This window comes from Pantherophis guttatus, chromosome 3 (assembly GCF_059756535.1).
Source record: "Pantherophis guttatus breed Tessera chromosome 3, ASM5975653v1, whole genome shotgun sequence".
Lineage (NCBI taxonomy): Eukaryota > Metazoa > Chordata > Lepidosauria > Squamata > Colubridae > Pantherophis > Pantherophis guttatus.
The window spans coordinates 57096831-57123625 of record NC_142065.1 but is presented as its reverse complement, the minus strand read 5'-3'; the positions used below and the strand labels follow the sequence as shown (position 1 = coordinate 57123625).

General features: G+C 37.7%; 1 protein-coding gene across 2 annotated transcripts in view; it reads left to right on the top strand.

The window, feature by feature from the left end:
- Positions 1-26795, top strand: part of ERI3 (ERI1 exoribonuclease family member 3) — a 249232-nt gene that overhangs the window by 72859 nt on the left and 149578 nt on the right. For both annotated transcript variants that reach the window (XM_034414908.3, XM_034414909.3), the window contains exon 6: positions 16879-16951. In XM_034414908.3, coding sequence (XP_034270799.1) covers positions 16879-16951 — 73 coding nt within the window. The remainder of the gene's footprint in view (positions 1-16878; positions 16952-26795) is intronic.

Genomic DNA, 26795 nt, shown 5'->3' with positions numbered 1-26795 from the left:
AATAGTACTAGCCATGATTATTTCAAATAACTGATTACGGAAGATCTGTTTGGTTATCATTGGGCTAAATGTCTTCCAAATTATTGGGTAAAATAATGGCACTAGTTTCTATATGGGGCAATATGGTTTTAAACAAACTCAAAGAGGCATCTTTAACACTGTTCCATACTCAGATGAAGGCATCCTGAAAGACCAGCTGATCGGGCAAATCTAATACGGCTGTTATATGTACTTTGTGACATAAAATCATAGAATCAATAGGGCTGGAAGGGACCTTGGAGGTCTTCTATTCCAAAACCTGGAATAAGAAATGGAATTCTTATTCCATTCTGGACAAATGAAGATCCAATCTTTTCTTAAAAACTTCCTTCCAGCATAAAGAAGAATTGCTATATTAGTCTGGGGGCCAAGTTAAACAGATAAGGAAAGATCAGTGCTTTAATTAATAAATCTGAAGTATCTCAAATCATATCTGCAAGATAGATAGATAGATAGATAGATAGATAGATAGATAGATAGATAGATAGATAGATAGATAGATAGATAGTGCCAGTTTATGGGAAGTTCCTGAGAGACTGGTAACATAAGAGCACGGTAATTCGTCCGTTAGGCTTTGTTCTCAAAATGCATGTGTTTGTGGTGGGTTGCTGTTGTCCCTAGTCACCAGGAAATGCTAATTCAAAAGAACATTCAGGATGGTATAATTACAGGTAATGAGGCTGGAAAGAGACAATAAGAATGTTGTCAGTAGATATAGATAGTATATTTGCAGGCATTGAGATATGATAAATTTCACAATTTTTGCTGTATTCCTGTTGAGTAACAAATATCATAATTACATTAGAATTATAGCCTGAAAGATACCGTAGCTATTGAATGTTTGTCTGTGTGTACGTTTTGCTTTAATCATTTGTCATATTAAAAAGATCAAATCTTATTTGCAACCTACAAGATTTATGGGCTTTGGTACAGATTGGAATTTGAAAGAAAAATCAGCAATTCAGCCATAGTGGTCAAACTGCAAAACGGTACAGATTTCATGCTTCTTACCCATTGACTTAGAATATTCTAAGGCTCTGGTTGGAAATCTTTGTTTAGCAAAGAATCTTTGGATGCTTGGCAATCATTTTTTACTTCCTTGAGTGTCGTTTGCAAGTGGCCTGCAGCTGCCTGTCTCTTTGTTAATAGTGTGACAGCAATGTGACACTGTGAAAATAATTACTATGGTGGTTACTCAGATTGCTCACTGTCTTGAGAGGAATGTCAGGAAGCATTAAAGCATGACCATAGGAAGGGCACAGAAACCAATGTTCTCTCTTTGTCACTTGTAGGGTATTAGACCTCACCTTCTTGCCTCTGTGGTCTGCCCAAAATGAGAAATATATTGTCCAAGAACTTTGATATCAAAATTGTAGACATATAAGACATGTAGCAAATATCTTGATGGGCATTTTGTCATGTGGAAACAAAATGGGTTGTCCAAGTGAGATCACATTTCTTCAGTTACTATCAATTTTATTTTAAGAAAGGTACTAATAGGAGAAAAAATCATGTACATTCATCAAAGATTCGTGAAATTGAGTGAAAACTGCAGAGAAAGGTTCAGAAGACTGGATTAGCAGTCAACTATTTAAAAAAGTACTGTGAAGGAGGAAAATAAAATGCATCTCTAATATGACTGAAGAAAATTAATAAACCTGGGTTCAAAAGCTCTTTTGGGAAGGTGAGTGACAAGGTAGTTGTGTGGCAGCTTCACCGGACTTTGCATGAAGTAGATTACCAGGATCCATTTCAGACAGGATTCTGACCAGAGTAAATGGGAATGAAATGGCATTGATCATGATTTTGGATGATCTTTGGCATGGGCGGGATGGGGGTTATGAATCTATCCTTGCCCTAATTGATCTCTTGGTAGCTTTCAATGCCATGACAACTGTGGTATCATTCTGGATTGACTCAAAGGATTGGGGGTGGATAACACAATGTTGTGCTGGTTCACCACATTTCTCCAGGTTTGGTTCTCCAGGGTCAGTTCCAATTGGTGGTGATTGGGGAGGAAAATTCCCTCCCTTGGCCCTTACATTGTAGGGTTCCATAGGGTTTGTTGCTTTTTCCATTCCTATTTAACATGTATATGAGGCCACTGGGTAAGCTCATCCATCACCAGGGGTGATGTTATACATATCTCCCCCAATGTGGATGTCTTATCCCAGTGTCTGGAGGCTATGAAAGCTTGGATGGGGAATAAGAGGTTCATCTGAACTGTAGCAAGGTGTGAGTGGCTTTGGGTTTTTAGGACTATGCCATTTTTGGTGACACTACCCCAAACAGACCTCATGCATAATCTGGAGGACCTCCTAGACTCACAATTCCTGTGCACCTGGCAGTGGTAGCTAGGAGGATCTTTGCACAGCTTTATATTATCTGCCAGTTGTGCCCATTCCTACATTGAGGAGCTTTATTCACAGATACTTCTGCCTTGGTTATCGCCAGCTGGACTTCTGTACTGTGCTCTATGTGAGACTGCCCTTGAAGACTATTCAGAAATTTCAGCTGGTGCAAAATACAGCTGCATGGGCAGTTGTGTATGTTTCTAGGAGAAAATTACATATTACACTTCTGCTCTGCAAGCTGCATTGGTTATTACCATATTTCCCTGAAAATAAGACCCAGTCTTATTTTCGGGGATGTCTTATTTTTTTTGCGGTGCAGGAGGCTGCGAGTGCGGTCATCTCATAGCTGCTTAGCTCCTTAATCGCAGCCCGTGGATCAGCTGAGCCAACAAGGGCTGGGAGCTGCCTTTCGTTGTCTCTCCGGGCACCTGGAGATGTTTCTGGCACACTCTTGCCAGCCCCAGCCCTGCCCATGGTGCCAGGCAACCTTGCAGCTGAGGGCCCTCTCTTCCGCAGTTCACCTCTGGAACAGGCGGTGACTACGATTTGTGCTCTGTCAGGTCTGGAGCTCGGGTCTTGCTCAGGCAGCTGCTACAATGAGGCAGAAAGCTATGCAGCGCATCAGAATCAGCTCCCTCCGCCTCTACCCGGCTGCTCAGCCTGCTGCACCTGGCTTCGCGGGGCCTCATTGCTCTTCTGGCTGCGCTGCTCTCAACAGCCTGCTGGGCTGTTCCTGCCTGGTGTTGAGCAACTCAGCACAGATTTCTGGAAGACTTCCCCCGCCATTGGCCTGCCAGGCCCCCTTTGTGTTGCCCTCTGCGAGCTCCGTGGTGGCCCTGCAGCAGGTCGGAGGAGGGGGGAGATCGCCCCTTCCTCATTTGCATCCCAAAACCCGGTCTTCCCTGGCCACCAAAGCCCCTGCCTGCACCCTTCTCACTGGAGCAAGACGTGCAATTCAATACCAGTATTACCCCGTGGAGGCCTCCCAATACAACACTCTGCTGTAGCTTCAGAGCAAACCTCCACCTTCCCTGCACAGGATTGCAACGCTGAAGGCTTTGGATGGAGCATTTCTGGAATGTGCATCTGTACTGGGCTTGATAAAAGGGCGATTGGCAGGAAAATGAGGGATTCCAACGCGGCACGTGGCTTTCTGCCCCATCGTAGCAGCAGCCTGAGCAAGACCTGAGCTCCATGCCTGGTGGAGTGCAAACCATGGTTGTCGCCTGCTGCAGAGCCACAAGGTGAGCTGCGGAAGAGAGGGGCCCTAAGCTGCAAGGTTGCCAGGCACCCGGAGAGACAGAACGAGAGTCAGCTCCCGGACCTCACTGGCTCAACTGATCCGGGGGCTGTGATTAAGGGGCCGAGCAGCCATGAGGTGACTGGGGAAGGGAAAAGCTGCCTCCCGTGCTTTTCATCACACCCTTCACTAGGGCTTATTTTTGGGGTAGGGCTTATAATTAGGTCTACCCCAAAAAACCCAGGCTAGGACTTATTTTCAGGGTAGGTCGTATTTTCGGGAAGCACGGTAGTTTGTTTCTGGGTCCAGTTCAAGGTGCTGCCTTTGACCTTTAAAGCCTTACATAGCCTGGAATCGGCTTATTTAAGGGACCACCTCTCCCTGATGACCTTTATCTATCCCACCAGATCCAGCAGAGAGAGCATTACTATGGGTCCTGTCATCTAGGGAGCTACATTTAGTGGATTCTAGATAGTGGATCTTTTTTGTTACAGTACTTGTTTTTTGGAAAATCCTTCCCCACAAAGTAAGGCTGGTTTCAGCACATTTGATCTTCTGAAAATCCCTCAATATTTGGTGGTGCCATCAGGCCTGGGGACCACAGGAGACTGGTGAATTATTGAGGTGACTTCCTTATTATTAACATCTTTCTGCCTATATTTTTTTTTAGCTTTTTTCATAGCTTTTTAATGTTTTTATTGTTTTACTATTTATTAATTAAGGGACATGGTGGCTCAGTAGCTAAGACGCTCAGCTTGTCGATCGAAAGATCGGCAGTTCAGTGGTTCGAATCCCTAGTGCCGTGTAACGGGGTGAGCTCCCGTTACTTGTCCCAGCTTCTGCCAACCTAGCAGTTCAAAAGCACGTAAAAAATGCAAGTAGAAAAATAGGACCACCTTTGGTGGGGAGGTAACAGTGTTCCGTGCGCCTTTGGCGTTTAGTCATGCCAGCCACATGACCATGGAGACGTCTTCGGACAGCACTGGCTCTTCGGCTTTGAAACGGAGATGAGTATCGCCCCCTAGAGTCGGGAGCAATTAGCATATATATGCGAGGGGAACCTTTACCTTTTTATTTATTAATTTAATTGCTTTTTTTAGCCTTGTTGTATACCACCCAAAGTCATTTGGTGACATAGATGGCTATATAAATTAAACAAAAAAATAAGTGTTTTCCAACTATAAGAATGGCTTTGGAATGGAACAAGGTGCAGTAACAAGTTCAGGCTAAACAGTTTTGGGAGAGAATGAACAGGAGGCTGTGGAATCTAGATAAGAATGGACAGTATTAATTTATATAGTAGAAAACAGCCACTTGTGATCATTGTGGTTCATAGTGATCAAATGTAATAATTACAAACATTACTGATGGCTTTTGGTATGTTCTGCTGAAAACATTGTGTTCTCTTTTATTGTTATTAATGTCTTCTGCTTCATTGATATTTTGTGAAATAGTTGCTTGGCAAGTGATAAACCTTATGCACCAAAATGATTGTTATTTTGGGGCGATCAGGTCCAATCTAACAGGCAGGATTTCTTTTTTCCAATTTCCTTTTCATTTAAGGAAATAATTACCTGGCTCTTGTATTGTAGATAACTCTGTTTGCATGTTGAGCTGTGCGCAGACAAGTTCAGTAAAGAAAAACATTCAGGGTAGTTTAAAATACTTCCCCTTCTGCCAAACTCATGCAATATTTATCAAGGGGCCAGGAGTCAGATGCACTGACCTCTGCGGTGCTGCAGTTAAACAGCTCCCGCATGTGTCCCCCCCACTCACCCCACTTGCATTCTAATTGCTGCACTTGTCCTTTGGCTCTGGAGGTTTCTCACTGGCAACATTCATGCTAATGGAAGATTATGCTGGGCGGGATGTTCTTTCCTTTTGCCGCAGCAATAGCAAAGCTGTCTCTAGTTGTATGGATCCAAGTGCCAAAAATGTCTGCTAAGATTTCTAATGCCCGGGAGAGATTTTCAGCTTTGCTGACAGCAGCTGGTTGTATGCTGCTGAGAACATGGGACAAAGGGTCAGCTGCTGTGTTACTGATATTGTGCAGGTTTCTTACTTAGCTCTATTGCACTGTGTTACCAAGTTGTCTTTAAAGAACTGCTTGACCCTTCGCTGGATGGATATTTGTTCCACTTGACTTTCTGTTTTCTCCTATCTTCTTTTGGAGATTGAAATCAATATTCACTTTTGGGAGTCAGACTGATCTTTAGTAGAAGTCTTGACTTCCAACATACTTGCGTTAGCTGGAAAGGGAATTGATAGATTTGGACAGGTAATAGTGAAAGATACTTTAACTCTTCAGCTTAGTTTCCCAGAAATGAGCTCTGAAAGATGAAGATTGCTTTTTTAAATATCAATGATACTAAAGAAGTATAGTTGGTTGGTATATATAGAAGTTCCTGGTTCATTCTTTCTCATTTCTACTGAAATGCTCTACAGATAGATGAATTTTTTTTTTGCCTGTAATCTTGACAATTTACTACTACTTAGAGTATATTGACATGTGATTTATTTATTAAGGACCATGTCTGCTCTATATATGGATGGCACTGTTGCATTGTTGGAAATCTGGTATCCTTAAAATTTTGTGTTCCATTTGCTTAAAAAGGTAAATCTAGACTTACTATTATGAAGAAGGGTAAACATCTCAAAGCTCTCTGAATTTTAATAAATTGAAATTATTAATTGCTAATGTAAGAAATGAACCTAGCATTTCCCTACATAGTTCTTATCCATTCTTCATGATTAGCAAAATAAGAATATTTTTTAAAGAATATATAATGCATAGTTTGTTGTTTTGAAAAACATCACACAATTCATTTTTTAATGGCATAGACTGTGTTCCCGAAGCACAGAATAGTTGATCACTTTTAAGGATAAAATATAGAGATAATTGATGTATTCTAAGAATTGGGAAATGTTTTCATTTGATCTTATTTCATATCAGTTATATTATGCTTTTCTACTTAAAATAAATTCAAGTATTATTAAATGGAATAACCCCCCCCCCCCGAGGTAATGAAGGGCCCCCATCTCTTGACCTTTCAGAAGATCTCATTCTTCACTCAGGTATTGGGCCAAGATGGAAGTTGGGCCCAATGCATATATATTTTGGAATATGAATGTTGCAGTGTTTTGTTTGTGTGAAATAGTTTTATTTTTCTGTGCGTAGGGAACCACCAGAGTTATGTTACATAGATGGGCAGCCATATACATCTTTTTAAAAGAATAAATACAGGCAGTCCTCAACTTACAATCACAGTTGGGATCAGGATTTCCATTGCTAAGCAAGATGGCTATTAAGTGAGTCCTGCCCTATTTTACGAATTTTTTGCTGTGGTTGTTAAGGGAATCACCGCAGTTGTTAAATGAATCATGTGATTGTTAAACAAATCCAGCTTCCCCCATTGACTTTGATTGTCAGATTTTCCGGGAAGGTTGCAAATGGTGATCACATAACCCAGACACACAAACATTGTAAATATATGAGTTATGAAGTGCCTGAATTTTAATCACATGACCATGAGGATGCTGTGATGGTTGGTTTATGAAGTATATTTAAAACATTGACAATAGTGCAAATTAATTAATTTCGATGACTGCTCATCTCAAACAATCATACAACCAATTAAAAACAATAACAATATAGTACAAAAATAATTATATATACATGGCAATTGAGAAAAGTTGTCATCATAGTTGTGGATGCAGTGGTTGAACTAGCAGCTGCAAATGCCCTGTCCACTTCCTCAGGTTCAGTGGGATTGAACTCCCCCCAAATGACCCTATAAGATTTAGCCCCCCATAACCTCTAGTGATTCTGCCCTAAAGGTGGAGTGCAACAAAGAATGAATACGAGTGACATTATCAGCTTTATACTGAAAAATCTCTCTATATAAAAGCAAAACCCAACCATGCCATAATCACGAAATCTCCAGAACCGTAAAGCCTACAAACTTGAAATTTGCCACATACGTTCCTCTTGGCTTCTAGGTACTCACTAAGAAAGGATTTTTCGAAATGACCATCAGAGCATTAGTATTTCCTATATTGTTATTAACATGCTAACACGCTATTTCTGATGCTAAGGAATTCTACTCCCCCTCCCCACCTGAAAAGAAATCTGTTCCAAATGCAAAACACAAGTAGAGGAGAGGAGTTTCACTTTCAGTTTTACTTTCACAGCAGCAACCAGGGGATAGGATAGGGGAGGCTTCTGTGGGGCAAGCCTGAGGGAGAGAAGGGGATATGATGGAGGCTTCTGTGGGGCAAGGCTGAGGGAGAGAAGGGGATAGGATAGGGGAGGCTTCTGTGGGGCAAGGTTGCGGGAGAGAAGGGATAGGATAGCCATTTCTGTGGGGCAAGGCTGAGGGAGAGAAGGGGAGAGAAGAGGCCGATCGTCGATTTATGAAGCCCCATCACATAGTTTCGTAGTGAAGCACGGGTTTCCAGCTAGTGCTATATACTTCACAGTAGGTGAATCTTAGTATTACTGAGGTGAATCTGTAGGTGAATCTCCATATTACTCTCTTCCAGGAGGGGCTAGGTCACTCAATAGAGGGCTGCTGAGCGATTATCTGTGAATGCAATAGGAGATAAGAAATACGAGTAGACTCTAATAACAGCTGTAGCTTGTGTTTGATTGTTGTTTGCCGGTGGCATTCTAGGCATCTTTGTGCTCTCTTTAGTTTTCCCAACTCTTCCGAATACCATACAGAATGACACGGCACTCTGGGCATGGAGACGCTACTCAGGTGTGATTTGGTCCAAAGCCATGGTTGCTCTTCCATTCCATGCAGCCATCAAGATTTTGGCTGGACCTTGTAACAGACCTTTCAGAATAATTCCCAGCTCCCTCTGAAACCCAGTCCGGTCCATCAGTCACCTGGTGGTCGTAATTTCTTAGAAAATGTGATGCTATATGCCGGTAAATATAATATAAATATTTTTAACATAAATATACAAAAGCATAAAAACTAAAAAAAGCAAAATTTACCTTTATCCAACCATCTTTGAAAATGGTTACCCCACAGAAGCAGCTTTGCACTGAAATTTAATCAGTGCTTACTTTATTGTGGTGCCTCCCTTCTCCCTTTCCTTTTCCTTGTGTTATATATATGTTGCCCAACCAAATTGATTGCTGTCCTATTATTAGTGGGACATGGGGCTTTTTTTACTGAGTCTTCTGTCTAGAGGCATGAGGGTAATATTTGTAGGGAAAAATTTGCAACAATGTTTGTCTTTATTGGCCTGATGGTGCCAAGTACTGAATTTGTTATTTGTGTCTCAGAAATACATATATAGGATGAAGAAAGTGGTTGGTCCATTGTTTTGTTACCATTGGAAAGGATTGAGAGAAGAATATGGGAGGAAAAAAATATATTCAGCTTCTCTGTAGTAAAACGTAGAACAGCAGTGAAGGAGGAGGAGTGTGAAATGGAATGGCTTTTAGAGGTGGCAGCTATTATTTTGGGGGTGGGGGAAATGTATATTGAGGTGTTAGCTATGGTTTGTCATTCTCCTTATGTAGAAAAAAGTTAGTGATTTCCTGAAGTTGAGCCTAATTGAAGGCAAATATACACGTGCCATGATAATGTTGCAGGATCCAATCTGGGTCGGTCACCAGGATCACGTATTTTGTCTTCCAAGCTTTTGGGCTAGTGCTGGTCCTCTGGATGGACCCTAGCACGAGTCCGAAAGCTCGAAAGACTAAACCTCAGGTCTCAGTAACCAATCCAGGTTGGATCTTGAGCTTAATTTCTGGTGAACTCACAGATACATTCCTGAATTTTTATTTATTAATCATTTTTATTTATTAATCAAATTTATATAGCTGCCCATCTCACTGAAGGACACTCTGGGTGACAAACAAGTATCTGATAAAAACACTTCTTTTTTTTTTTAACTTAATTTTGCAATCTACATTACAGCTTTCCTGATGAATTCCTATCCAAATACTAATCAAACCTGAACCTCCTTAACTATTTTTTGATCAGTCAAGGTCACTTAGGGGCTCATCCACAGGAAGGCTGTGATTAATTGTGAGAGGTAGACTCATTTGTGGTCCTGCAGACCAGATATTGCTCTTGCTTAGTTTAGGGAATTCTGACTGTCGTTGGAAATTATGGACTACAATATTCCTGGATTACTTGTTGGATAAGTTTGCTCCAGGCTAAATTGCAAAATCTACAAATGTTTGTGAGAAAGGTTTAGTTTCTAATAGTCTTTCAGAAGTAGTACTTCATTAGCATCTTTTGTCAATCAATAGAGTCCTTTGTGTCTGAAGAAGAAGAATAAGTATCATGACACCAAAAATGACTTACATATTTGAATCAGACATTGGGAAGCAGTCACTGAGATATTGCTGGTTTGCAACAGACAAACAGAAATAGAGTATTTATGTTTTGTGTCACATTGTTTTGTGCATGATGCTGACATATAACTTAGAACAAGGGTGTCAAACTCAAGTTGTCATGGTGGCGTTACGTGATCTATTGGCATTTCCCCCCCCCCTTCGCTAAACTGGGCATGGGCATGGCCAGCATGTGACCAGGGTGGATTTGATTTAAATCGAGTTGATTTAAATCACAATTTAAATCATGATTTAAATCACTAGTAAAAAGGCTTGATCAACTCGATTTAAATCATAATTTTTAAAGAGCAACTGTCATCTCTGCTACTCCTTTGACCCACTGTTGACTCACCGATAGTCCCAGTGTTGCAGAATATACAGCCTCATGCTACATAACTAAGCTCCATTTCATGCTGAATAAACTAAATTATTTATGTATCTTAAATAGAAAACTATCTTACGATAGATTTTTACCCCAAAAGTTTTTTTAAAAATAAATTCAATAAAAATAAAAAAAATCCGATTTAAATAAAAAAAATCCGATTTTTTAAAAAAAATCATTGATTTTTATCCACCCTGCATGTGACACATCTGGCCTGTGGTCTGGGAGTTTGACAGTCCTGACTTAGAGCCTGACTAAACTGTAACATGTTGAGGGTAGAGATTTGGGAGATTTCCTTGTGTTAGTGTGAAAGCTGACTACTGTGCTAATTTGAAAACTTCTCAGTAAGTACGTTGCTTCCTGTGGCAACCACTTGCACATGTATACCAAAGCTTTCTCTCTGATTGATTGGATGCTACTAAGATGATTTCCCAAAGTGATTAAGTCTGCTGTGGAGATATGGAAACTAGCTGCAAGTAGTCTTGACAGAGGGACTTTTGATGACCCAGCAGAGCTGAGAAACTCATTTATCTATTTCAGGCAGTCACAAAGATACCATACTCTCGGTACATTGTTAAAACTTGCAGTAAAATTTGTAAGCATTACATCATGTAAGAGAAGAGATGTGTTGGTCTGTGACAATGCCTCTCTGGATTCTACGTAGGAGTAACAGGCCAAACTGCACAAAGTAATTAATGGATCCAACTTTTGACATCAGGACTCAAAACGAAGACAAAGCCATATCATAGACACTCCAGTACAGATCTCAAAGTAGCCTTGATAAAAAGAAATTTTACCAGCACAAATGAGTGAGAGAATTCTGAACTCACCTACACCATAAGGTTTCAGGGTATTTCTGGAAGTCCCAGCAAACACAATGGATGTTTAACATATTGCAGTTGTTAATTGATAAAATACTTGTAATCTGTCTCACATGTAACCTATATCTGCATAAACCACACCTTCTGTTTCCTCTGCTCCCACAGATCAATTTTGACATCTATTGCATTTGATGAAGAGGCAATACATGTCACATAAAGCTAATTTGTGTTAGTCTAAAAGGTGCTACGAGACTCCTCCTTATTTCTACCTTATATCTACGTATACATCTTAGGTTTTTGAGTGTTATGTGATGTGAAGTATACCTTTTAAGTATACCTTTAGGATCAAAATAAAAAAACAACAATGTGCTTACAAAAATTTATGCCATAATATACTTTGTAGTTTTAATTAGATTCAAGTTATCAAGATCCATAATTCGGCATTTAATTCATAAACTGGTGGTTGCTAAATGCACCTAACATTGAATATTAACCCTGTATCTTTCTAAGTAAATAATTATCTTTACCTAAAGTACTCGTCTTTGTTGTTGTTGTTATCTTGTATCTCCATTATCAAAGCATAGCTTTCTCATTGGCTGTTTTGTACCAAAGATTCATTCTAGATTAGCAGCAACGCTATGTGTATCTTGAGATGGTAAATTACACTTGAGGAACAGTAGTATTTTATAGATACAACATATATTTGACATAGTCATGTCTTTTAAATTTTCCAGACAGATGAGTGCTATGTGGTAGCCTTGAAGGCATGCATGGCCACAATTTTGCTGTCTTGTTTATAAAATGCAACATAAATGTTGTATGATGTTGAGATGCAGGAAGAGTGTCGTTTCACTTCCTCATTTTTCTGCAACAGTATCTTTAGATCGTTTGTATGCAATTTAGAAGCTTTTCTGCAAGGCTTCCTTAGCTATTAGATGATTGCAGGATGAGATATTAATATTTTAAACATAAAAATATTAAAGCAGGATGTAATCTTTTTAAGAGTCTGGAGGCAAGCAGCTGTATTCCTCCTCCTCCTACATTTACCAAGGCAAATGTAACAGTGCATTCTAAATATTTTTAGAAATGAATGAGCATATTGAGTTCTATTAAAGCCGAGACCAGGTTTGTAAGATTCAATATTTTCTCCCAGTTTTAGAAAGAGTAAATTCTCTAAAAATGCCAGCTAGGTACTAAAAGATTAAGAATATAAAAAATAACACTATTTTTTTTTTTAGGTTTCTGACATTCCAAACCTAACAGATGGACAATAACCATTTATGATTAGCTGGGAGACTTGCACATTAATTTTTCATACAGTAGGACCACCTGAGTGACTGAATTCAATTACAAGCTGCCTCCCTTTCTTGTTGCCCCCCCCTTTCCCTCCCCGTGTTATTAATGTGGCACCTCCATAAAAGAAATGGAGGGACCTGTTGAAATGTGAAACTCTTATTTCTTAACATGACCCCCTAGATAATTAGGGTTAAATTGATATGCTATCACACTGGTGACACATTTTATCTGCCTGTGTTTGTACAAGAGGATACAATGGTGGAGGAAGGACCAATTTGTGTCCTCCTTTAACTAACCAGACTGAGATAAAAGGTGTCACTAGGACGATAACATCCTCGCCTTGCACTCTTTTATTGTTGCTCCATTTGTTCCCACCCCCCAAATCCTGTTCTTTCATTCTTTCAATACCCTCGGCCATATTTTAGCTCCATGCCATTGCATAATGATGCTCTGCTAAATGTGTGTGTGCTATCTGAAACTCTGGCTGACAGCCTTGCCCGATAACCAAATTCCTGCCCATCTATCACTCGCTGCCTCTTCTCAACTTAAGGAAAGTGATAACCAAAGCATGGCTGTTTATCACTGCAAGCTGGGCTTTTCTTTTCCAGATGGAAGAAAAAAGAGAAGGAAAACCATGTGACCTTGCCTCCAATTTACTTCAGTTTTCCTTCTCTACAGCTTCAGAATGGAAAAACTGCCATGTACTGCCAAGAACACCACCTTGACATATAATTTTGGTGCAAAAATGTTTTTTTAGTTTAATAACTCCAGAAAAATATTATTATTATATTGTAATTAGTGTATATCTGTCTGTTTAAGTGTACAAAAACAGCTTAATGCCTTTTTAAATTAGAGATAGAGTTCTATTAAATGTCTCCTCAATTGTTATCAGAATAGTATACATGCACACATATGTGCATATTCAGATTGCACTACACTTAGTGTAATGTAGAACATAATTGGTAATGGCAAAATATAAATAAATGCAAATATGTTCTGTTCTCTGAAAAATATAAACTTTAGTTGAGCGCCTTGATACCATGCCTTATATAGTAGGAACCATGCAGAATCAGCTTATCTTTGTACTGGGTAAGAGTATATAATTTTTATATAATGAACATGAGATAATGATGGACATAATAAGAAATTAGAATCATAATTAGAAATAATAAAATAATAAGAAATCAATGGCATAGGTTGTGTCAATGGCAGAGATATTTTGGCTCCATGGTGAGATATGAATAGGAAATGCTAATGGGTCCAACAATATGCCTTGGTAGTACAGTGGTCTAAGGCACCCTGTTATTAAGCTGGTTATTAAGACCAGCTGCCTGCAATTACTGCAGGTTCGAATCTCGCCAAGGCTCAAGGTTGACTCAGCCTTCCATCCTTTCTAAGGTAGGTAAATTGAGGACCCAGTTGTGGGGGCAATAAGCTGACTTTGTATAAATATACAAAAGGATGAAGGCTATTGCTGAGCACATTGTAAGCATTGTAAGCCACCCTGAGTCTCCAGAGAAGGGCGGCATATAAATCAAATTAAATCTATCTATCTATCTATCTATCTATCTATCTATCTATCTATCTATCTATCTATCTATCTATCTATCTATCTATCTAATGTGCATTTCCCAGGAACTGGTACTGTATTTCACTGATTATGTAAGTAGTAAATGTCTATGGAGATTCAGGTCCAGGTTATGGTTGTCCCAAAGGTGCTTTTTCTAGAGGCAACTGGACTTTCTGGCTTTTCTTTGAAGATGTTTCGCTTCTCAGAGCTGAAGAAGCTTCTTGGATGAGAAGCGAAATGTCTTCAAAGAAAAACCAGAAAGTCCAGTTGCCTCTTGAAAAAGCACCTTTGGGACATATATAAGTAGTATCTAGTAGCTGTCCATAATATTATTCTCCATGGATTTGCTTAACTCTCTCTTAAAGTCATCTATGTTGGTGGCCATCTACACATATTTGTTTTAGAAAATAAGAAGTTTGACTCAGTGTATGGAAAACAGTGTTCCTTTTCTTGTCTGAAATTTCTCAGCCTTAAGCTTTATTCAGTAGGTGAGGTGATGATGTAAATTGGCCAGTTATTTTGCTTTTGTTTTTCTGGGTGAAGGTTCTGATAAGGTTATATGTGGGCTTATATTGTGGATTTAAGTGTTTCCTGCTTCAAATGACAGAAAATATTATCACTACTTTTTGACAGTTTTGATCAGGAAAAGCCCGAGGACTTTATAAATGGACTGGAGGTGTGCATGTTCCTCATCTCTGTATTAAGGGAAGAAACGTATCCACCTATATCACTCAACCTTATTTCTAAAGAGAACACATAATTCTTAGTTCAGTGAAACTAAATGTTAGTGCTTGCTTAACTGTAGAGCTGAGGTAGTGGACATTTAAACAGGAAAGTTACTGATTTTATTTTGCTTATGCTAACAAGGCCATTTGATGTCTTTCCCCAAGCTGATATCCTCCAGATACGCTGAACTAACACTGCCTCATTGCAGTCATTTTGGTATGACACAGTTTAAGGCTAACAGATACGTAGGGGAAGGATAGCTTACCTTTTTGTGTAAAGCACTAATGTCACTGGCTTCTCACTGACCGTGCCTTGTCCAATCTCTTCTCCCTCCTTTTTTCTGGAAAAAAAAAATCAGTTTAAGGAGCACAGTTTACATCAAAGTGCTGGGTGCAAAGAGCATGCTCGATTTGCATATCCAATTGCTTGGATTGAAGTAATTACCATGTGTAAATGAATCTATTAATCACTTATTTAATTAATTTTTGGTCTTTCCTATGGCCACCTAATTCATACCCAATCCAGCATTCAAAGCATATCTAAAAATCTTTAGCAAAGCATTAATAAGCAATACGACCTGTTAACTACCCCATATCAATCAAGTTGATTGAGTATAAATGAATTTACATTCTAAACTAATGGCTGCAATGTCCATTCTTTTCTCCACCAGCAGTGGAAGGCTATATATGTGAATGTGTGTTATGGGTTATGTAGCAGGTGTATTGACCTGGATCCCAAAGTTCAGTTCTTGTCCCCTTTTGTTTGTTTCTGAAGACAGAAATAGGAGAACTGTATTTCATATTGTAGAATGCTAAATGTTTGTGCCTTGCCTCCATATGCTTGTTCTGGCAAACTCTTTTCTGATGATCTTAAATCATAGAAACAAGGGACAATTCAAGATGAATCTTTTCCTCAGCCCCCCAGCATTGCTGTTTTGAATGGCTTCTCCTTGTCCCTCATAAACCTGCTACTTAGCATTGTGGCTTTGTGTATTTACCTCCATTAACTTTAAATACTCTGTTCAGACTAATGCAAAATATTTTGAGTGATAGCTCTGGGAAATGACATAGCCAAGTCATTTTACAACTCATTTCATTGAGTACATCTATTAGTCAATAAAGGGATTGTATGACACAAGAAAGTATCTGTTGCAAGCCATAAAACAAATATAGAGAGTTGTCATAATATCTTTGGGGCTGTGTATCATTGTAAATGATGAATTCTGGCACATGAAATGATAGGATATTTAACGTACATATATTATTCTTTAAAAACAAATAACCAAACAAATATATTTTGTAAGTACTCCCAAAATACTTGTAATTGTTTTCAATTTGTTTATCTCTTAGTTTCTAAACATTGAGACAAATATGAGGGTTTGTGTTTTATTTGGAGTTGGCACTGATGGTAAATGATCCACTAGTTTATAACCATGTTAATATAATTGGGGCTAACACAAAGAAGAGTTTTGAGGGGAGGGGGAAATGTATGATCTGTTGGTTTCATCGGATTTAACCCATTTTTTCCTTTTATGGTTTTTCTAAAATATTATTTAGATTTCTGTAATTTGTATTATAACTAAATTTTAATTATTTTGTATTTTCGAACTGCAGCTGTATTTGTTTTCCAATGAAGGAATGGGGCAGGGGAGAAATTGTGCCATTAAAGAGGATTGATCATCACAGATATATTTCTGTGCAACTAAGTTCTGCGCAACTCTTTACAAAATCTTTTTCTTTTTTTCTCTTCCACTGTTCCATTCTACCTTTTATAGCACAATTAATGTTTAATTTTAAATACAATAGTAAGTTAATAATGAATATCTGAAGGACCAGAGAGATTTCCCACCCATAATGGTAGCCAATTTGTGAATAGGCAAACAACCATATTTCTTTGCTTAATAATAATTTGCTTTCAAAATGTCAGATGTGCCTAGCTTTCCAAAAAGGTTGAGGATCTCTCAACTAGAGAGACATGTACTCCTAAGAAGACTGAGGTTTGGGCTGAAATACAGATGGTACGTTTCCTTATTTCTCCTTTCTTGGGTACTTAGACTGTTCTACTTGAAACCAACCTGCTCTTTTTCTTACAGGTTACCTGGACAATGCCAGTACTTAGGACTTCCAGTTGCTGATTACTTCAAACAGTGGATTAATCTCAAAAAGGTACTTTCATTGCTGATATGTCTCTCTTGCCCTCCCCCATCTCAGTCTTTGTTGTCTCTTCATTTCCATCATTTCCCCTTCCTTCTATAGTATTCTCCTTCCTTCAAGGAGGTATTTAATAAGCGCTGCTGTTTTGCATTGAAATGAGGAGTTATTTTCTCAGAACCTGGGTGAAGCAAAGTTCCTATTGTATTTCTCCTAATAGAGTCTTACTGTACTTGATGGAATATGGTCTGCAGCTGGAAAATCTCATTGTGGCCATCCTGATACAGCATCTCTATGCATAATAACTTAGCATTTCCCTAGGATAGGCTGGGTCAATTGGGGCATATCTAAATCTTTCTTCCCTAGAATTTCTGACTCTCCCCTCCGTCCTCCCTGCTCCAAATATTAGCTAGCTATTTTTGGTCTTTAAAATGCTTAAGGCTTTTTGTTTTATTCACTTCAATAAAACTACCACTGAACCTATTTTCTTTTGTAGGTACATGTAGCTATAGCTACTGAGGCATGGATGCCTCCTTCATTTCTTGGGTCACACTTTATTGTTGGATTACTCAAATACCTTACATTTTTCTAAAAAGTTTCTCACAAGTCTATATAGATTAATATGTGACTCCACCCTGACTGAATCCAACTCTATATTATCAGGGAGTGGAAATTGACAGTAGAATCAAGGAACTGTGCAGCACATAGACCTGCAACAGCTCTTAACGTTATTTTGTTTGAATCATGGTATAAACAAATAGCATAGTTTTGCATTTTAAATTCTATTCTCATTAAATAAAAGCTTGCCAAATGAAATTGCTGATAATACTGTTTCTCATTTTGTTACATAAACAAATCTAAGAGGTAGTCTGAGCAGTTATAGAAGGAAAATTAGCATAATTTTTTTTTGTCAATTCAGAGTAGGGCACAATAATGTTTTGTCAATTCAGAGTAGGGCACAAGTGTAATGGGGGAGAAGCTGGCAGCACGTGCCTTAGTTTGACAAGGATTTCTTCCTTCCCTGCTGTCAGAGTGAATGTCCTAGCTTATTGCTGGCTTTCTGCATATATAAGATGAAAGTACGTTGGGAATTTTGTGCCACCCAGAAACCATTAAGAATTGCCACTTGAAGTTCACTAAAGTTCTGGTGAATGTCTAGAAATAATATAACTAATCAGTATTGATGGATGTATCAAGAACAGTGGTGGGTTGCCCCGGTTTGGACCGGTTCGCAAGAACTGGTAGTAAAACCGGTGGGAGGCTCCGCCCACTGATCCGGATGTCATCATAGGTGATCTGCGCATGCGCATAAGCTTCTGCGCATGTCCAGAAGAGCGCACGCAGGCACAATGCGAACCAGTAGTAAAGGTAAGTAGAACCCACCCCTGATCAAGAAGAAAAGTAAAATATTCCTGTATGATAATATTTGATATGTTAGGTAAAACTCTTTGCTATATTGTACTTCTTGCAACTTTTTCATTTGGGCTATTGATTTTTTGTTTTAAAAATCTGGCTTTCATATAATCTATTCTGACATTTCAATGGAGGGAAATATTATTCTTTCTAAGAAAAATAGCTTCATGTATAGAGCTTGAGTTATAATTCACATGGGTGGGGTGGTTGTATCTTAGAATGGGGACATCACAAAATCTCAGGATAGAGACATAGTTAGAGATCACAGTAGGGGAAATAACATTTGGGGTTAACATCAGTTGTAAATCACTTGCTTTCTTATCAGATGTGATGATTCATGTTGACTTGGTCAGAGGGATGTGAAGCGTATTTTCTGTGCTTAGTATAGGAAGAGTAGAATTTGACTTTGTGCCAAGTCCTTCCATTTTCTAGTCTCTGAAGTTACTTCATTGACTCTTCAATTTGAAAAATCTCCTTCTCATGGAAAAGCTCTGGCTTTTCTTCTAGCTTCTTGTGCACCAGGCTTTTTCTTTGCTGACTTGCCTATGGTCCAAAGACAGCCACAAATAAAAACTTTAGTTTCTGTTTAGGCTAAGTAGAGCCAAAATTCCAATGAAGACTGTGTTCAGATGGCTACGATTGAGAAGGACATCACATAGTCTCTGGAAACAAAGTATTTTTCTCAATTTTCAGGTTTATTGTGTTATATTAAATCTTTTCTATAATTTCTGTGAAGTGAATATTGTTTTAGATTGAATGGGTTGATTTATCACTTCTATATTACTGGGGTATTTTTAAAAACAAATTTTTAAGAAGGATGTGGAAAATATATTGTTTTCACTTTCCCAGAGATACAGAGATTTTGAAAGATAATGGAGGATAGGGAGAGACTGGAATAAAAAAAACCATGATCATGGTGTGTGGGGAGAAAAAAATGGAATATATGGTAGGTAGTGAGTGGTAGTAAGGGAGAGGCCATGGCAGGGTAATGGCTAGCAAAGGTTAACATCTTTCTGCTGCTGATACGGTGATCTTTCAGAATTACTAATGAACATCATAAAAAAAACCTGATGGGATTGTAGCTAGAAGTCTTATAGCGAGATATTGGTTGGCTTAGGGAGATTGGAAGAAATATTTAAAAAATAACAACAGTACTCCTAGTATATCTAGGAGTGGAGAAAGAAGCTTTGCTACTGTGTTTGCTTCAGAGCATTTTGAAAACAGCTCTTTCGGAGACCTTTAATCATTTATAGATTTTATGCCCTGGTTCTGTATCTAACATTGGCAAAATAACTTGGTGACTCAGAAAGGCTTGCTATTTGATTGGAAACTACTATTCTTAGAAAAAGGTCAAGGCACCTGCGTTTTCATTGTTTCCTATTCTTTACACTAGAACATAGAGGAAACTGATTCATTCTTTGTGACCTTGCATGACTTAATGATGATGGGCTATTGTTGAAGGAGAAGCTGTCCATTTCCCCACACCTTGCAATCAGATCCAATAGTCCATCTTGGATTTGCAAGAAAGGAAAGACATTTCAGCATGCAGAGATTAATAGTAGGGCTGTGCAAAGTATTCAGAGCAACACAGTGTGAAACACCTTGGTGAAAATGAAATTCTCCTTTGAAATGGGGAGACAGCTGCATCCGTTGGTAAGCTGGGAATATCTGCTTTGAAAGCTATTCCAGTCATCTCCACATGTATGCACATGTACATTGCTTTGCTAGCAGTTTCTGCAGAATCAGGGCATATCCACCTGCAAAGTGCAAACCCTCTGGAAGAGCCTTGAGCCACACCAAGCCTTTCAGGAATTGCTGCTGGCTTAGTACTTTGAGTTTTCACTTGCCTCAGTGCATTTCACAAAGCACCCACATGAATGCTTTGCTCAATCGTATTAATGGCAACTTGATACTTAGTGCAGTGACTGGATAAAATCCAAGATTTTAGGATAGACACCATCCTTGCTCATGGCTGTATATGTTGTCAGAAGTCTTATTTTTCTTTGTCCTCAAATGCTTCTTCTTGTCAAACCATATTGCATTCTTGCATTTTTAATGTCACTGAACTATCTTGTATCTTTTGTGAGTCATCAGCTTAGTGAGGACTTGGGACAGAGAGTTTATCAGATTTTATGCCTTGTTTAGATCACGCTTTAGCAATACTTCCCAAATATGGATGTTTTTAGAATGTTTCTGTGAACCAGATTTTCCCTTAAACTCTGTCTACTGGCAGTGTTGAGATAGTTGCTGAAACTTTTTGACTGTGTCTTTACTTCTGCTATAGTCAAAGGCAGTATTTACCATGAACACAAATTCTATGGACAGAATTAACTTGCATACATACAGAGGAGCTATGTTGCTTTAATTGGAAAAGCCAAAAGTTCAATTGGATCAGAAAAGAAGTGCACTAGGAAAATAGGAAATGCTTGAAGATATTTAAGAGCAATAACAGAAACATGTGAATAAAGTACTGGTGTGAGGAAAAATGTAGGACAGGATAGCAAGGTATATGTAAAAATGAGAATATATGAGATATACCCATATAAGAAACCCCCCCCCCCAGTTTTCTTCTTTATGAGACTTCACAAAATTGCCCTTATCTAATATCTATCTAAAGTTATGCATTAATAGAGCCAAAAATTGTACTTTATCATCAAAATATGCACTACAGATTCATCAGACAAGAGAAACTCTTTTGTCCGCAAATACCATGAGCATTGATGATGCTGTATAAACGATTGGTAGTAGCAATTGCCATATAATAAAATGCAGTTCCTCAGGCTGTGGAATAAAACAGCTTTGATTACAGGGAGCAAAAAGGATGTTCTCACACAAACAAAACAGTCTTATTCATCACCAGTACTATCTCCATCCATCCACTTAATATATTACTATATTATTCTCATGTACTCCCATCTCAAAGGGGTATATAAATAAAAAATGAAAACAAAAAACAAATACATTAAACTAAAACAATATAAAAACATTGCCATTAAATGGAGAAGTAGAATGCAAAAAAAAAAAAAAAAACCACAGGCAAGACCATGTAAGACATATGTATGTGAAGACAGATTTATAAAGACAAAATGATAGGTAGCTCTTGGATTTGGGTAGGAGTTTATTCCAAACTACCATTCTAAATGGTAGTTTATTCACTACCATTGAGAAGACTTGTCTACAAAACACTGCAAGCTGTGGAACAAGCAGCAAGATCTCCATATATCCAGGTCTGTAATGGAGAGTGTGATCATGTGTGTACTCTCTGTTTTTAACAAGCAAAACAGTTATTTCCAGTTTCTACATGGTCAGGTGCTTCACTCAACAATCTGGTCTCTGCATTTTCCACCAATTGCCCCCATGAATCAAGGATATTGTCATATATGCATTAAAGTAATGTAAGGAGCAGTGGTTAGAATGCCCTTGGTCAAAAAAGTATAGAAACGTTCTAAACAAAGTTCATATATTAACTGATTATATAGACAGTATTATATAAGAACAATATTATATTGTTCATTTGGGCCTTCAGTGATAGTGACATTCCTGTGAGCTTTCTTCATTTTGGAAAGTAAAACTGTGTTTTAGAACAGGCAGATTCCTTATTTTGTCACTTCCCATATCAAGAAGCATACAACTATAGTATATATTGTCAAGGTTTAGTTTCAGTCCTTGGGTTTATTATTGTTGTTCTTTGCTTCAGAACATGTATAACCTCCCCTGATTCAGATATTACACAGAAGGAGAGCTGAATGTTATTAGCATATTCATAACATCTTATCTATTTTTTTTAATGACTAGTTCCAGTGGCTTCATACAGAACCATCAAGATATCTTGGGCTCAGTAATATAGAAAAGAGAAGTGGGTGTGGGCAATTTTTATTGAGAATATCAATAAAACTACACTGTATACAACTACAGAAAAACCAGGCTGTTATAAATTAACAGTTCTATTGTGCAGAACAAATGAGGCATTCACTATGCCTAAAGTTTCTTGATTTTTACCTGGCACTACTATGGTAGTGCATGTTACAATTGAGTGGTAAATACAACCTTAGTATATATTTTAGCACAGGTAGACATTTCTACAGTTTAGGGCACTTTTGCCATATAATATGCCTCCTTGAATTGCATGCATATACTCTGCATAATTGTGTTCACTGGAATATCAGAATCCAAGCTATATATCAAATGACAGCATGGAGTTGACTGGACAGATTAGTTATGCACTGGCACACACTTTATGCAAAAATTTATCAGAAGATTGGTGCTTGCCTGGACCTCGTCATGTCTCTTTGCTGGTTCTGTTGGAATTGTTGCTTCAGGAGATGTTAGCACTTTCTGAAATTAAATTTCGGAACTTAGAAGAGAATAAAATTAGAAAATAAACAAAGAAGCACAAGGAAAAATATATGAAGAAAGGCTAAAGATTAGGACTTTCTTGTAATACTCTGTCTTATCTGTTGATATTCCAAACAGAAGTATATAAAATAATGGATTTAAACAAAATAAAAAAAAAAATCCAAGGATTAGATCTTGAGTCACCAGTGAATTTCCAATGAAATTAACAAGCAGCAGGTTTAACAGAAGCATATAAACTATTTTCACAAGGCTCATGGTTTATGTGGAGGAGTCTGCTGTCAGTTCTTGGCAACAGCCATAATTAAAACCCCTGAACAAATTAATGGAAGATAAGAGTATCAATTGGCCTTTTATTAGGATGTGATGGGCATCTATCCTAATGCTTAGGACATCTCTAAACTTGAAAATTAATGGTTGGAATGGGGTGACTAAGAGGATGCTGTTATATTTAGTGGAGCATCTTTATCTGACTTTAATCAGGGATACAATATAAGTTGGTTGAATTGTTGGTTTGATCAAAGCATTAAGTTTATATATTTTACTATAAGGAAAAATAGCTGTTGCAAAATAACCTGCTTAATTAGCACTCCTACTCTCAAACATCTGCTCAACTATCTAGCCTGGAGACAGTTCTTAAAGAAATATGACAGAGATGCTGTTTATCTGAAATTAAAATTTGCTTTAATAATTTGTTTTAATTCAGATTGTATTTTGACATGTTTTACTGTAAACCAGTGTGATAACTTTGGCTGCTGGGCAAGTTTAAAATTTTTAATAAATAAACAAACTTTATTCTTTCATCTCATTCCATGAGATCAACTTGTTGGTCATGTGGTAACTGAAATGATACTGGTAACTGTCCAATTACTGATATGTATAGGCAGATGCATTGATCTGATCCAGGAAGAAAGGTGCGTTTTCTCTTGTCTCTCACTCCTGGAAGGGTGAATGTGGCCAGCGTGCTACCCCTTTGCCTTTAAATCTGTCACGCAGCTGTCTTGAACTCTGGAAATCCTTTCACTCTCTCCCTCATCTTGTTAACATGTGTTGCCTTTGGGGTAATCAGGGAAAAAATATTATGTCCTTTTACAATTACCGGGTTTTGGAATATTAAAATGTCTCGCTGCATCGGCAGTGTTATTTTGATTGGTATTCTAACCTTTGACTAGCCCATAAAGCGAGCCGCTCTTCGAGCCAATATTGCAGGACTGAAATTTAATTCCGAAATGATTCCAGATAATAGGGAGACAGATAATATATGCATGAAGGATATTATGTTTGGACTAAATGCAGCAGGGCCAGGGCTTGGGAGTTGAATAATAGCCCAGAGTGAGTTATAATCTGTGGGACAGAAATACCTTACTGTCAGGGCCAGGAGAGGAACTCTTAAATCAAAGAGAAAGAGCTAGCGGGTAGTCACTGGAGACAAAAAGGGCATCCAGCGAGGCCTTAAAGAAACTGAAGTATACTCACTGAAGTGGTACACTGCAAAGAGTTCTCTAACCTGGATGCATAAATATCATTTACAAATAAAAGTCAAATTTGTGGAAATAGAATGCGAGTTTTGAAAACAAATTTCAGGGTTTTTAAATTTATTTTTTGCTTTTTCATACTTGTGCCTAAGGTATATACATGTACCGGTAGTAAAGGCATAGTGCAACTATAGAGATGGAAAAAAGAGTTATTTAGGACCCATTTCAAATATCAGTAGAATTTAGTTCAGTGGGTCAGCGCTCCTTATATGCTTGTTGTTTAAAGAAATAAATAGTAGCTGCTCCTTATCCATAGGGCCCTTCTTGTCATTTTCGAGGAGTTAATGTGGATGACATTATTCTCTCAGTGTAAAGCCATCTGTAGTGATTCATTTTACCTGCGCTGGAAAATTTAAATATATTATAAAGGACTTGTCTAAGGACTATCTTTTTTCCTGTGAAACGTGAATATTAGAATATGTTACTTAATAGTTTTGTCTGTTTACCAAGTAGATTTAGGATGTTCTTAGGATTGGCTTGATGGCCACTGAACTATTTTTAAAAAAAAGTTTTAAATATTCTCAATGGGGTTTTTTTGGCTAATTTTATTTTTGACCCTTGTTTTAGTATTATTTTTAAATACTATCTGATACTAATTTTCTTGTTTGAGCTCATTGGTATTGGGTGTATTAAGAAAACAGGTTTGGGATTATCATGAGATAATATTTGTTGAAGGCTAAAGCTAAGGCTGCCATTGAATAGCATTTAATCTAATTTCAGTTGACAAAATAAAATACAGATGACAAAAGTTCTAGCTCTGGCTAACTTGGCATTGAATTGTATTTATCTCAAAGCCTATCTTTAATTAATTGCTATAAAAGTGTTTTACTTTATATATTGAAAACAAAAAGGGTTTTGTCAAATAATGCTTGCACTTTTTTATACATTTCTAACTATAATTCATCATATGTATATAACATAATGCAACACAGCAAATGGTAGACTTCATCTACAGCTGGTCCAGACCAATCCAGCTTGTTATAGCTGTACATCACTGTCCTGGGGTGACCCATCCTGAAATGTTAGGCTATGATGCTTAAACATTTGTGCTTGTTGTTTATAATCCTTCTAGTTGCCATCTGGTCTTGTCTGTGATGGTTGATGTGTGGCTGCATAGGCTAATTGCTAACATAGACCTCTGCCTGCCATTTTTGCCTGAATGCTGTTGCTACACAGTGCCACAATTAAGGGGTTTATAATATTAGACGACATTTTTAACAGTTTCTTTTAAAAAGTTTTATTTAACACAAGAATGTATATTCTGTTATATTACAAATATATTATAAGAATGGCTGTACTGGAAGAGATGACAGCCAGAATCAAATTTGGAGATTTATTGATTGATTGGCCAAAGGCTGTAATAAAAAAATTCATTCATTCAACTTGGAGGTTAAAATTCTAAGAATGTGAGATATGTAGATGATGCCATTTTGTTAGCTTAAAGTAAGACTTCAAAAGCTCATCGTGAACACAAAAATGGAAATTTAAAATCTTGGTTAAAATTAAATACTAAGAAAACAAAGAAACTGTCAATCAACATAATTAGTAAACTTACAATTGATAGCGAAGGGTAAATGCGGTAGATGTCTTTGTCTTACTGAGCTCAAAAACAGATTAAGATGGATAGTGTGGTGGAGAACTAAAGAAATTAATCCTAACAATAAGGACAGTGACAAGATCAGAAAGGTAAGGAATTTATATGACAACAAAGATCAGAGTAGAACTTTCTAGAACATATAGAATCAGGGCTAGAAGGTAAGAGCAAGGTATTTCTTGTTCTAATGAATGGGTGTGAAAGAGAAAGAAGATGGGGACCTTTGATTTATGGATTTGAAGACTCTTACTAAGAACAACATGTATTGCAAGAACCAGTTGGCTCTAAATGAAATAAAGACTGACTGTTCCACTGAGACAATGATCAGCATTCACTTTGGGCATGTGATGTGATTGGTTGATGAATTTGAAAAAAAGCACTACATGTGGCAGGTTGAGGGACGGAGAAAGAAGGTTACAGACACAAACCTGTGCATGAATATAATTAAAATATAAAACTATTGTTTTAGACAGAATTGGCTAAAAAAATTTCAAAATGTAAACTTTAAAAAATGTATATGTCTTAATATGTGTGTGTGTGTGTCTGTCTGTCTGTCTGTCTGTCTGTCTGTCTGTCTGTCTAAAATGTGAGTCCTCTTTTTTTAAAAAAATCATAAATTATAGAAATGCTGGGATTAAAGTTTGCAATCTGAGACAAATACACTTTGAAATGTATTCCACTCCATATGCATCAAGAAGTGATTATTATATCACAAGTTTTTTCTTTTTTTCCCTTTTGTGGGTGTGTACATGTATTAGTTTGTATAATCTCTAAGTATAGTACTGGTAGTAAGTAGAGCAAGTTGTGTACCTAATGGTAGAGAAAGGGTTTCTAACATGTGTACCTGTATCAGTGTATCTTGAGTTTTGAAGGTATGGCAAAAATAAAACAAAAATCTCACCATCCTATATGATCAACTGTATCAATGATGTTGCCAATTAGGGGAAAAAAGTCTATGGGGTTC